The sequence below is a fragment of the Aethalodelphis obliquidens genome, unplaced genomic scaffold (assembly GCF_003676395.1).
Source record: "Aethalodelphis obliquidens isolate GAN/ISIS:26980383/991018 unplaced genomic scaffold, ASM367639v1 scaffold1, whole genome shotgun sequence".
NCBI classification, from domain to species: Eukaryota; Metazoa; Chordata; class Mammalia; order Artiodactyla; family Delphinidae; genus Aethalodelphis; species Aethalodelphis obliquidens.
Genome location: NW_020837945.1, coordinates 59,740,004 through 59,754,006, shown reverse-complemented (window position 1 = coordinate 59,754,006; position 14,003 = coordinate 59,740,004). Strand labels below are relative to the sequence as shown.

The following is a 14,003-nucleotide window of genomic DNA, read 5'->3' as shown; positions in this document are numbered from 1 at the left end:
CGTTAGGATGCTTAGCCTGTGATAATGTGTCCGTTTCCTCTCAGGGATGCCTGCTTAGCTTCCCTAACACCCACTCAATCCTCCCTTGTGCTGATGGCAGTAGCGGGGAATGAATCCTAGGAAAGAGAGTCGCTCCACAGATGGGCAGTTGGGCCGAGCGTTTCAGCTACACTGTGACAGTGAATTCACATAGATGGACGGGCCCACGTTATGTGTCCATACTCAGCTCTGTAACCATGAATTTCAGGATGAGCGTCAACTGGTCACAGCCAGCAGATTTATTTAAGGAAACTGAGACTAGTTCAGTTCTGGATCGAGAAGCCAGGCTCACAACTCCCAGGCAAATGCTCTCTGCACTTCGCATGTTCTGGAGGCTGGAGCATGGCCTTGGAGGCAGCAGGCCCCGGTGTGAGTCTCGACATCACTAACGAGCTGAGGGACCTTCCGCAAGTCCTTACCTTTCTAACTGAGCCTTAACGTCTTCATCTAAAAACGGGGGTAATAATAATCCTATCTATCTCACAAGGTTGTTTAACGGATTGAATGTACTAGGAGCTCATGCCCATGGGTGAGGGTCATCACAGCTAAGGACCTGGTATTTTCAAACACATCTCTGCCTTCTCCTCAGGACTGTTTCCTGAGGCCCCCATACAGGAATGGAAGAGGCATACCTGATCTCAACTTCCTGATTTCATTCCTCTCTACCCTTGATTGGGGTGCTTTTCCACAACTGTTTCTAGTATTTTTAAAAACTGAAATCGTCACATTACACAGAAAGGCATCTCTCATTGCCTCAGAGGACTGGGCTTACCTCAGGACACCCCAGGGGTGAGCGCAGAGGAAGTTGTAGTAGCAGATGTCCTGGTTACCAGTGACATTGACTATCTGTAAAACCAAGAGTGAAAAGAGGAGATGCTGTTTTCCTCCACCCCCTGAGCCTGAAATCACAAAAAGTGGACAGTGCTCACAGCGATCAACTGTCGGTGATGTACAGCGTAACCAGCGCCCCTTCTCAGCAGGGGATGGGTCGTTATCTTCAGCCTTTCCACAGTATAGACACATTTCCTTTCAATGCTGCCATCTTGCTTTGAATTGAAATATTCCGTGTCCCTCCTTATGTGGCCTCACAGCAGAATGCAACTGAGTATGTTTCCTTTGTTCTCATTATAAAAGGATTTTGAGAGGATGCTAACATTGGGAACTGCCTATTAGGATGGTCGTGGTACATCCTATGTTCTAGATGACTCCTGGGAGGGTAAGGAGCTGTTCCATCCTCTGTGTGGAAATGGTAACCACAGGGCAGGTGGACATAAGGAGATGTGTGGTCAGTTGTCCATAGTTATCACTATCGCTATCGTTAAGAACCTTCCTAGATCACAGCATAGCTGTATCTTCTGACAGCACCAAAGTATTCAGAGAATATTTAGATTATAAATGGTGGTGCTCAAGGCTTATAAAGTCCTCGTCCTCATCACGTATTAAGTATGGAAGGTGAAATATTATTAAACTCCTGGCTCTCAAACTTGGCTGTACACTGGAATCACTGGGAGTTATCAATACTGATGCCTGGGGCTTCCCTGGTGGCGCAGTGGGTGAGAATCTGCCTGCCAATGCAGGGGACACAGGTTCGAGCCCTGGTCTGGGAGGATCCCACATGCCGCGGAGCGACTGGCCCTGTGAGCCACAACTACTGAGCCTGCGTGTCTGGAGCCTGTGCTCCGCAACAGGAGAGGCCGCGATAGTGAGAGGCCCGTGCACAGCGATGATGAGTGGCCCCCGCTTGCCGCAACTAGAGAAAGCCCTCGCACAGAAACGAAGACCCAACACTGCAAAAATAAATAAATTAATTAATAAACTCCTACCCCCAACATCTAAAAAAAATACTGATGCCTGATTCCACTCTGATCTAACTGGTGTGGGGTACAGCTTGGACACTGGGATTTTTAAAAGTCCCCCAGATGATTTTAATGCAAAGTTTGAGAACCATTGCATTAGAAATACCTTTAGCCTGGTGCTGTTCTAACTGGGCTTTTTCATGTGTAATAGATCCCAGACGGGATCCCTTAAGTGACCTGGACCCTAGGGTTCTGTGAAGGTGCAGTGGGGATTCTCAAGCTATTTTAATTATTGTTTTTGTCTGTTTTTTATTTATTTTATATTTTCTTTTAATATTTCATTAGTATTGTGAAGCTGTTCTTACTTTTACAAAACATATTTACCCTCAATGACAGGACACAGGCTAAATTAGACATCAGGTTTCTTTGTTTTGATCGGCAACTTTACTCATCATCCCATGATGATCAAAAGTGCAGACTGGTAAAAAATAGACATAGTTGATAGATACCAAGACTAAATGAGTGCAAGGGAATAATTTCAGATTGGTAGTCAAAATAATACAAGAGGTCTGTGATAAAACAATTGGGAACTAGATTTAAGGGTCAAAGACGAACCAGTGGAGAAATCCAGTGGGAACCCAAACGGGGAATTAATTCTTGGACAGAGCTCAAGTTATACCTTTCTCCGTAATTCGCAGCAAATATCTTTCCCTGCAGTATGAAAGGTGGGATTTTGGAGTTCGGGGCAGCACTTACTGTCTGGTAGGTGATAACCAGCTGGATCACAGGCAGCGCATAAAACACAGCAATGGTAATGATGTTCCTACGCAGGCAAAGAATCAGAAAGGGTTATTTCCAAAATAACAATGGAAACTTTGCCCTTTTTTTTTTTTTTAAAAAGAATCTTTCCACCCCATAACTCCCTAGTTAACTCACAAACGCGATTAGAAACTGATTATGTGGTTCCTGTTTCTCCAATCTTCCTCTCATACAGTTACTTGTAAAACAGTGTAAATAATACTTGCTTCTGGTTTTACCAATTATTAATGAGGGCCTATCTATTTAGGATATTGTTAGATTAAATGTGATCAGAGAGGGACTTCCCTGGTGGTGCAGTGGTTAAGAATCCACCTGCCAATGCAAGGGACACAGGTTTGATCCCTGGTCCTGGAAGATCCCACATGCTGAAGAGCAACTAAGCCCGTGCACCACAACTACTGAGCTTGTGCTCTAGAGCTCGCGATCCACAACTGCTGAGCCTGCGTGCCACAACTACTGAAGCCCGTGAGCCTAGAGCCTGTGCTCCACAACAAGAGAAGCCCACCATAGTGAGAAGCCTGCACACCGCAGTGAAGAGTAGCTCCTGCTCGACGCAACTAGAGAAAGCCTGCACACAGCAACAAAGACCCGACGCAACCAAAAATAAATAAATTAAAAAAATAGAAATAAGTTGTGACTTAAAAATTTAAAAAAAAAGTGATCTGAGAGTAGGTAATGGGTGATGGATCTCACAAAGGGATGTGGCTCTTTTAGATATCTCTTAGTTCTAAAATGATGGCCCTACTATGGAATTCCATGTGGTCCCCACTGGCCCTTGTTTTCCTCTAATATCTGTATCCCAGTAAAAGGGTATCCTTCCAGAAAAAAGAATGGGAAGGGCTATCATAAGTGTCAGCTGGGGGTTTCTGAGAGGAAGGAGGGGACCCTGCCAGGCACCTCAGACTCTCTGCTTGTAGGAAGACTGCATCTGTGTCTGACCATCGCAGGTCTATTTATTATTGGCTGATGGTATCATCTTCACTCAGGGAGGTTTCTAGCTACTATGAGATGCTCTAGGTATCTCATCCCTTTAATCACTGGCTCTTCCAAGAACAAGTCCTGGTGAGGAGAAGAGGGAAGGTGGTGACATTAATGTTATCGTTACTGTATTTTCCTAGAAAAGGATTTAGTGTCTCCCTATGGGATTCCACTACCATTCTTATTTAATACTTTGTATTTATTTAATTTAGGGCTGGTTTCCTTTGGTAGTTCATTTTTGTCTTTCCTATCAAATGTGGCATGAATCCTTTAAACACCTATACCTGTGCCTCATTAAACACTGAAACCTGTGATTTGATTCACTTATATGAATCTCATAAGTGATTGCAGCTTTTACAAGGAAAACTTTAATTTTACTAAAGGGAACCATAGCCCTCCTGGTCATTTACTCACCAAAAATAAATCTTATATTTTTTGCTGACAATTCTCCGGTCCTTCCTGGACAGATCTGACAGGTAAAGGAACATCTGGGATGCCAAATAAAAAGAGAGTGCAAAACTGTACTTGGATTTCTTGCATAAAATATAAAGGAGAGCTTTACACATTTCAGTTCAATCACTCACTAGGGATTAAAATTATTTAACAAGACTTTTCTTTTAATTTTGCTTTTCCCAGGATGCCTTTAAAAATCCTAGTATTTCCCTTGGCTTTAGGGAAATTGGCTGATGTGGGAAGCCTATTGGGCGTCTTGAATGCTTCTTAGATCTCAAGAATTGCTTTCCCAGTTTTCAGAGATGCCCATCGTGTGATTCTTGAATGACGAGGTTGAAACAACGATTCACCTTTGTGTCCCTTACTGGATACAAGATACAAGCCAGAAAGAAATGAGCTTTTACTCCTGAAGGATTTTATGTATACAACCAGGGAGTTTTTCCAAGTACACCCTTCAAATGAATCTTTTCTCCCATTTGGTTGGATCCCTTCCTCAACTTTTGTCCATGCTCAGCCCCTTCAGACCCTGAGAGCGTTTTAGCACTCTGTTTTCTTTACTGCTCTCACTTTCTCCCTCCAGAAAGAAGTGTTAACCAACCAAGTATTGCTTTTAGTATGTAGCTAAGTTTTATCTAAAAAGCCCCCTGAACATATATACACTACCAGATGTAAAATAGCTAGCTAGTGGGAAGCAGCCGCATAGCACAGGGAGATCAGCTCGGTGCTTTGTGACCACCTAGAGGGGTTGGATAGGGAGGGTGGGAGGGAGACGCAGGAGGCAGGAGACATGGGGATATATGTATATGTATAGCTGATTCACTTTGTTATACAGCAGAAACTAACACACCATTTAAAGCAATTATACCCCAATAAAGATGTTTAAACAAAATAAATAAAAAGCTCACTGAGAAATTTGACTCCCCCTGAAGAAAAAATATATATAAAGGAAATTGAGGTGTTGCTGAAGTTGTATTTGGCTCCTGAACTTTTCGCCCTCTCGAAGAGCACCACCTGGCAGAAGTACCTTGGTCCGGATGACGTTCTTATGGCTCTCAATGTCTGGCATGGTGTCGAAGTCACTTTCCTCCACGGAGCTGTCCGTGTCTGACTGGCATGGCTGTCTGCCATCGGAGGAGGACATTTGCCTGCCAGGACTGGAGCTTGACTCATCTGAAACAGAGGAGACTCATCTGCCTTCCCAAACCGTGAAGAGCCCATGGAGTCCATCTTTCTCTGCAGAAAGCACAGTGCTGACTCATTCCTGAAAATGCTGTGTTGGTAAAAACCAACTCCTTACCCACAGCACGTGTTCTTTCTCTAATTGCTCCTCAATGGACCTCTAATTTTCCTCTCCTCCTATTTTTATATTTAAATCATCTCTTTCTAGGGCTGAATACATAATATAAAGGCATCTGCTCTGTTAACTATTTGGCTGCAAAAATAATATTATGCTTATATTTCATGTTTCATATTTTAAAATATGAGCATAAATGTATAAACATACACATGCACGTAATTATGTATAGCATCTACCACATGTACGTGTTAGTACCAACACGTCCAGCAGCTATACATTTCTCGTGGATAAAGTATTTGTACACTGAAATCCCCCACATGCTGTATCTATGATTATATAATGGAAACAACATTCTCAGGAAGAAGAATCCTGTGAATGTTTCCCAGAGCAGATGGGAATTTGCACAGCCTAATGAGCACATGAGCAGAGCCTACCTTCTGCTTTATTTCTTCTATTCAGATGGTTAAAAAAAAAAAAAAAAAAAAAAACCTGTTCTTGCAGAGCCAGAAATAAGTCTCCAGCACGGAGCCCACATGCTTCTCAAAGTTACAGAATAACAGGGCAGGCATACAGGATTCCCAGCCCCTCTATGCTGACAGCTTAATGTGCACCATTCATAGGCCCGCAAGCATCATGGAAGTGTGTGGAAGCGTCAATGCACGCCAGCTCTAACAAGACAAGGATCAGAATTCTGACCCTTCAGGCCACTGAACGAGCCCTGGGGGTTGCCATGTGAATGACTGGGTGGCAGTGTGCAGGTTCGTTTATGCAGTTAGCCCAAATGGAAGATCGTTAGGCTTCAGCCGTGTTCACCTGCTGCACAGCCTCAGTCTTCTGATCGCCCTTACTCCACTGAAACCTGAGAATGAAACACCGGGTCAGTTGATGTCGGGCTCCCTGACGTCAGACTCTTGACGCATCTTTCACGCCCTACACTCAGGCTGGGTACGAGAAAATCCCCAAGGGAGTTGGTGGCAACCATAGAAAATTCTGCTCAAGTGTGGCTAGCAGACCCAAGAAACGGATCAATAGAACCAGAGAAAATTAGAGCTGGAAGGAACCTTCCAGATCATCGAGCCAATTCATCTTATAAATAAAAGATAATCTTATACGATGACGGCCTTGCCCACTCTCCCAGTTATTAGTGGCTGGAGGGCTCCTTGTATCCCATTCTTTGGAGAATCAGGAAACACTTCCATGAATGGACTCATTGTAGGAAATACCTATTGCCCCATAATTGCTTTCGTCAGGGGTGCTGGCGGCAATGGGATGTGACACCGACGTATTTCCAGAGCCTGTTAAAAAGAAAAGCAAAGAGGCAAACACTTTATGTCCAGTTGCCAAAGTGAAAGAACATAACTCTAAATAGTTTGATTTTCTTTTCACTCTAATGTAGGAGCCTGCAGGCCAATTTTATGGTCTGCAGACCAAATCTAGCCTGCCACCTGTTTTTGTATGGCCCTTAAACTAAAAATGGTTTTCAATTTTTTAAATGGTTAGGGAAAAATCAGAAGACGAAGAGTATTTTATGGCAGGTAAAATGATAAATTTCAGTATTTACATACGACGTTCTACTGAAACACAGCCACTCGTTGAGTACGTCTGTGGCTGCTTTTGGCTACAATGGCAGAGTGGAGCAGTTGCAACAGAGACTACATGGCCCGCAGAGCCTAAAACATTTACCATTTGGCACTTTACAGAAAAAACGTTGCCGATTCCTGCCTGACAGTGTTGCAGAATCACAGGAACAAAGGAGCATGGGTCCTGGAATCACTGTGAGGAAGGCCACCGCTGAACATAAACACCAGAAATAAACTTCTGTGATTAAGGGGCTATAATTGGGAGGTTTATTTATCACAGTCATTAACAGTACCCTAACTATAGACGGGATGAGCCCTGACAGTATGGAAATTACTGCACTCCTTGGAGCAAAAAATAATGACAACGTGAACTAAGGATGTGCAGGAATATGGGTTATTTGGGGGATAGTTCAGAGGTAGAATAGGCATGTCTGTTGCCAAATGGTTGTTGGCAGTGAGAGAAAAACATTCTTTAAGAGGACGCGCCTCAAACTTTTCCAAATATTACATGTGCAACTAGTAAGCGAAGAATGATACTAAAATCATAAACCCCAGGATCTTGGGCATTTTCTGTTCCTGGGAAACCCCCTGGCATGGGAAGTAGACACGTGCGTCGGAGAATGCTTGAGTTCCTCTGCAGCGGGGGGTTGAAATGGTCTGTAGGAGGCAAAGGGTTTTCGTGTGTGTGATCAAAAGAGAAAAAATGGCAAAAACTAAAGTCAAAGCAAGTGAGCAAACAAAAACAATCACTGTTTTGTTAGGCGACAACTTCACTAAAAAGAAAAAGCCAGCTGTGCAGGTTTGTTCAGACTTCGATGATTTCTGCACTCTGCCTTGCAATCGAGCAGGACCTGGTTTCGATGTAGTCGCTAGTTCTTTTCACCTCGAGGCAACCACAACAACAATGGTTCTGTGATGGACAAGAGCATCGAGATTTTCATGAGCAGTGCTCTTGTTTCAAATCTGTGCACTTCTGGGCTTCCCTGGTGGCGCAGTGGTTGAGAGTCCGCCTGCCGATGCAGGGGACACGGGTTCGTGCCCCGGTCTGGGAAGATCCCACATGTCGCAGAGCGGCTGGGCCCGTGAGCCATGGCCACTGAGCCTGTGCGTCCGGAGCCTGTGCTCCGCAACGGGAGAGGCCACAACAGTGAGAGGCCCGCGTACCACAAAAACAAAACAAAAACGAATCTGTGCACTTCTATATGCACAATTAAATAGGAGACTGGTCAACATGAGATAACGGTATTCTGTTAACGTTTCTAATGTCTAAGACCTTCTTAGAACGCAAAAACCGAAGCATTACCTCCCAAACTTCAAACATGATGGATGCGCCCAGAAGGCAAGCCATATTTCTATTTAACTGTATGGCATTTAGAAAGCAGAATTAAACACAAAATATCACTTTATAGGACAGACCAAGATGTTCTGGCTGGGAATAAGCAAACATATAAAGTTGTGAATGAGCTCGTCTTAATGGGGAGACTTGTTCTGGTATGTTTTTCTCTGCGTGTGGGCCCTTTGCCATCTGTCTGCTTTACTAACTTAGAATAGGATATGCTTGCATGCTTGCCTTTTATATTAATTGCTCCATGTGAGGAGAAAAACTTCATTTCATTTTGAGCATGCTTGGCTCTTTCAGGGACGTCACATTTATAATTGTCCTGCCCGCTTCCGTCTCCAGACTCAGGAGGTTGGAAGCGGAAGAGGGAGTCAGTAACGCTGTGAACTAGCTGACATGATATTTCATTTTTATGCCAGTTGGCTACCTCTCCCAACGAGTGTCATGCTGTATCTCAAAAGTTGAGGAGAAAATGAAGAAAACCACTAATCTTTGCAGAAGGACGTAAAAGTAAAATTCCTCTAGAAGAAAAAACCGGGCAGGCAAAGCTGGGAAAAAGCAGAGTAGAGAGTCAGGACTAGAGTCTGAGACCTGTTGCCACAGAGCCTGAGGATGGCCTGTGCTCCCTGACCCCTCTGGACTCAGCACGCTGCTTGTCTTATCCCTCCCGGGCCCTGCTCTTTGCTGGGAGGCTGATTCAGTAATCGCTCCATCCAGGGAAGGATCTGATTGGCCATTTGGTTCTTAAATCTGCAAACTTGGCAAGTTCACCAAGCTCCCTCACTTGAGAAAGTACCCTCCTCTTAGGCTGCACCCAGGTTCATGGTGACAGCTCATGTGGTCCCAGAGGCCTGTGAGTCACGTTTCATCTGTCTCTCTTTCAAGGTGGTAACTGAATTTCTGTATAGGCTCTTTAACAATGATGTGAAATGTGGGTTTTTTCCACTGATAGAGCCACTGGAGGACATGTTTTTAGAACACAGAGCCTTGCCCAGTGCCCTTTAGATTACCACAGAGGCCCCTGTCCTAAGTGCTAAGTGAGGAATAGAGAATACAGTGTCCATCCAGTCACACCGCAGTAGTAAGTCCACATGCAGGGGAGCCGACAGATTTTCCAAATGCAGCCTTCCTATCATTACATAACTAAAACAGCTGCCAACAATTTAGCAAGTTGTAGGGACCTGGCTCCATTTCCTCCATCTCAGGCATACCTAGGGTGAAAGCATCAGGCCAAGTTCCTCAGATATCTAGCTCCACGTTGATTGCGGCAGACAGCATGCCAAATCTAGTGGGGTCCCTTTTCTCAAACGCTGCTCCTAGCATTTCTTCTAGGCACTAGCCCCCAGGGCATTTCCTGTAGCTCTGAGCTCCATTAAACTTCTTGTAGCCCTGCCTTGGGCACACTGATACTGGCCCTTGGGAGACAAAGACATTTCTGTATCCTTGCTCCTCTCTAAAGGTTCCTCCCCTGAATCTTTCACATTAGCTTTCAGATAAGGTCCCTCACTTGCCTCTGTCTCTTACTACAGGCTGGTTTCTCCGTGCTCTGTGGTCATGTGATTAAGAGTCGCTAACTGGTTCCTCCCTAGGGTAGAGCTTATCTTCTCTGCTCTTGTTTGAAGAACCTAGGTCTTGTCTCACCAGTGGTCATGTGTCATCTTTCCCCGTAGCCTCTCAGCATTACATAGGTTCCTTACTTCCTCCTGATTTCAGAGCCCTTTGTGGTGAACATTCCTATTTCCTACTTCCTAACTAAGCTGGGATTTTGTTTGGATATCCTCCCTCACCTGTGCCTGGAAGCCCATATTTTTAAGTCAGTGATTCTCGGTTGGGGGTAGGGGTGGGGGGAACATTTTGCTCCCAAGAGGTCGTTTGACAATGTCTGGGCATAACTTTAGTTGTCACAGGGAGGGAGTGTATTACTGAATTCTAGTAGGTTGAGGTGAAGGATGCGGTTAAACATCCTATAATGTACAGGGCAGCTCCCAACAACAAAGAATGATTCTGGCTGTAATGTCCATAATGTTGAGTTTGAGAAATGCTGGTCCTAGAAAAAGATGACCTCACCCTAATTCTATAAGCAGGCTTGATTGATCTGTAAGTAAATAGATTCCTTTGCAGTGACTGGTTTAGCAACAAGTGTATGATCCTCTCTAGGCCAATGAAACATGAGAGAAGTTGCTAGGTGCTTCTGAAACAGTCCTTCCTTCTGGACATTGTCAGGTGAGGACCCATCTCACTACCAGCTTTGGGGGCAAAGCAGAGTCAAGGGAATGGCAGGAAAAAGGACCAGAGCCACTGGACTCAGTGAATCCTGAAGCCCACCCTTCTGCTCAGCTTCCAGGGAGAGGAGACACTCTTTATTGTTTAGGTATGTTTGAGATAAACTTTGCTGTTACCTGCAGCCGCATGAATCTAACGGATGCATCTTTATTTATTTTTTTGCTCACTCATTCATTTCTGCTTGTTATCTGAAGGGTGCCTCTAGCTCTTAGCTAATTTTCAGAGCCATCTTGATCTTGGACAGTGATTTGGCTCAAGTCCCAGCTCTGTCTACCAGAGCTTCACTGTTCAGGAGACCCTTCTGAATACGAAGTTCCTTTAATTGTCATTGCAGTGGTAAAATGACTTCACTCATACAATAAAAATAACAGAGAATCCATTCACAGAGCACCTATCGGATCCAACCAATCGGGCTTTCTAAGTTCGACTAGGCCTAAATAAGAGCAAAACCTGGAGAGCATCAGAGAGAAAAGGCCGAGATCCAGAGAGAAGACATTTCATTTTAACATATTATGAATAAAATAGAAAGTAGTACTTAGCATTTTAAAGACACTAGAGCAGGTGTTCTTTTATATTCCTTTACATTGGCTGTTGAATGTTATTAAAACCAATGCCTGGATGCCTGGAAAAATAGACACGTTGACATTAAGGAAGACAAAAGTCAAAGGAAGGCAGGAGAAGCAGACCTCCAGCAGAGGGAGAGATACTCCTGCTGGGTGGGGTAGGGAGTCGCTTTGTGTCTTTCTAACTTAACTGTAGAAAACACAGAACTAAACATCTGCTGCATACCTACTGTATAGCACAGGGAACTCTACTCAGTCCTCTGCGGTGACCTAAATAGGAAGGAGATCCAAAAAAAGAGGGGATATATGTATATGTATAGCTGATTCACTTTGCTGTACAGTAGAAACTAACACAACATTGTAAAACAACTACACTCCAATAAAAATTAGAAAAAATAATCTGCTGCATGTGACTTAAAAATCAATTCTCACTCCATCATTCCTTTTCCAAATGATCACTGTATGCCAAATAGCTTGTGAGCACTGAGTAACTCATGCTGATTTAGGCTTTTCCAAAAATAGGACACTTACAAAAGGTGCAAACTTCCAGTTATGAAATATAAGTAAGTCCTGGGGATGTAATGTACAACATGGTGACTAGAGTTAATAATACTGTATTGTGTATTTGAAAATTGCTAAAAGAATAGATCTTAAAAGTTCTCATCACAAGAAAAAATAGTATAACTATGTGTGGTGATAGATGTTAATTAGATTTCTAGTGGTGAGCACTTTGCAATATATACAAATACAGAATCGTGTTGTACACCCAAAACTTATACAATGTTATATGTCAATTATATCTCAAGTTTTAAAAATAAGGACATTTAATTTTTTTTAAAAGATTTAATAAAAAGATCAAGCAACTAAATTCCTTTGTTCAAATCCTCAGAGTGGAAGAAAGGGCGTATTACAATGGTTGGATAATCAATTACTCTGGATTTCCCAAAGTTATAATACTCTCTTATACTTGCTGGTCTCAAATACTTCAGTTTTCTAGATCCTTGAACAAAAAAACCCTCTATCTCAATTTGGGAAAAGTAAGCTCTGTATTAGATTTGACACAATAAATTCTTACCCTTGTTCACAAGTCAGCTCTGTGATAAGACAGATATGAACAATTTATGTCCTGGAAAACATTAAACTCCTTAAAAAGATGAATTGCTGACAAATGGGCTGTGGACAACTATGAGGAACTCTCCGAACAAAGGCTCTTAGTGTGAGCTCCATATCTAAGTAATTATCAAGTGTGTAAATTGGTTCTCACTGGCTCTGCTTTCTGTAGGAAGACTGCAGATTAGACCACTCTGTGTGTGTCTGTGGGGGGATAGGAATCAATAGAGGGTTTGGGAAATCACAAAAGTCAGAGAGACAAAAGTACCAAATGGAATGTTGCCACATACTTGACATCAGTTTGAATTGAAACCAGGGATTTTTCTTACCGTCACTGGAACCAAAGGTTCCATCAATGGACTTTCTCTGAAACCTGCAAACAAGCACATACACATGCTCCTAAGACCGCAAAAACTTCAGCATTTTCCATTTGTTCCCTATAGACTTTGTTGCAGATTTGTCTGCTAGGATCTCTTAAAAATGGGCCTTTGGATGTGCAAAAATTGGAACTCTGATACATTGCCGGTGGGACTATAAAATGGAGCAGCCACTTGGAAAAACCATTTGACAGTTCCTTAAAAAGTTAAACCTAGAGACACAATATGACCCAGCAATTCCACACCTAGGCACATACAGGCATACATATATTAAGTTCATTAATTTATTTCCATATTCATTTATTTTCAGATAATTCACATGCCATAAAATTCACCCTTTAATGTGCACAATTCAATGAATTTTAATATGTTCACAGAGTTGTGCAACCATCACTATTTTCTAGTTGCAGAACATTGTCATCATCACCCAAAGAAATCTCAAACCATAGCAGTTACTGCTCTTTCTCTACTCCTCCCAGCCCTTGGCAATCACTAATCTACTCTCTGTCTCTATAAATTTGCCTATTCTGGACATTTCATATAAATGGAATTGTATTGCATGTGGTCTCTTTGTCTTCTTTCCCTTAGCATAATGCTTTCAAGGTTCATCTATGTGGTAGCATGGATGAATACTTCAGTCTTTTTATGGCTGAATAATATTCCATCGTATGGATATATACCATGCTTAATTTATTTGTTTACACTTGATATACATTTTGATTGTTTCCACTTTTTAGCTATCATGAATAACACTGCTATGAATATTTGTGTACAAGTTTTTGTGTGGATATATGTGTTAAATTCTCTTGGGTATGACCTAGGAATGGAAGTGCTGAGTATGAGGTAACTCTGTGTTTAACATTTCTTTCTAAACTGTTTTCTACTGTAGCTCAATAGCAGGAACTAAATATTTTACATTCCTATTAGCAATGTACAAGGTTCTAATTTCTCTACATCCTTGCCAACTCTCGTTATTTTCATTTAAAAAAATTTATTATAGCCATCCTAGTGGATATGAAGTGATAGCTCATTGTAGTTTTGATTTGCATTTCCCTGATGGCTAATGTTGTTGAACATCTTTTCACATGCTTATTGGCCATTTGCATATTTCTTTGGAGAAACATCTATTCAATTTTAAAAATGCCTATTTTTAAATGGGGATATTTTTCTTTTTATCTTTGTGTTGTAAGAATTCTTTACCTAGTTTAGATACTAGACTCTTACTGGATATATGATTTACAAACATTTTCTCCAGTTTTGTGTATTGTATTTTCACTTCCTTGATAATGTCCTTTAAAAACACAAAAGTTTTAATTTTGATGAAGTCCAATTTACCTATTTTTTTCTTTTTTTACTTGTGCTTTTGCTA

General features: G+C 42.3%; 1 protein-coding gene across 1 annotated transcript in view; it reads right to left on the bottom strand.

Moving 5' to 3' along the window:
• SIDT1 (SID1 transmembrane family member 1) overlaps positions 1 to 14,003 on the bottom strand; it is a 51,039-nt gene that overhangs the window by 21,433 nt on the left and 15,603 nt on the right. Inside the window, exons 6-11 of the mRNA XM_027104925.1 lie at positions 12,587 to 12,630; positions 6,606 to 6,677; positions 5,110 to 5,255; positions 4,047 to 4,120; positions 2,592 to 2,658; positions 812 to 885 (exon numbers count right to left, since the gene is read on the bottom strand). Of these exons, the coding sequence (XP_026960726.1) occupies positions 812 to 885; positions 2,592 to 2,658; positions 4,047 to 4,120; positions 5,110 to 5,255; positions 6,606 to 6,677; positions 12,587 to 12,630 (477 nt within the window). The remainder of the gene's footprint in view (positions 1 to 811; positions 886 to 2,591; positions 2,659 to 4,046; positions 4,121 to 5,109; positions 5,256 to 6,605; positions 6,678 to 12,586; positions 12,631 to 14,003) is intronic.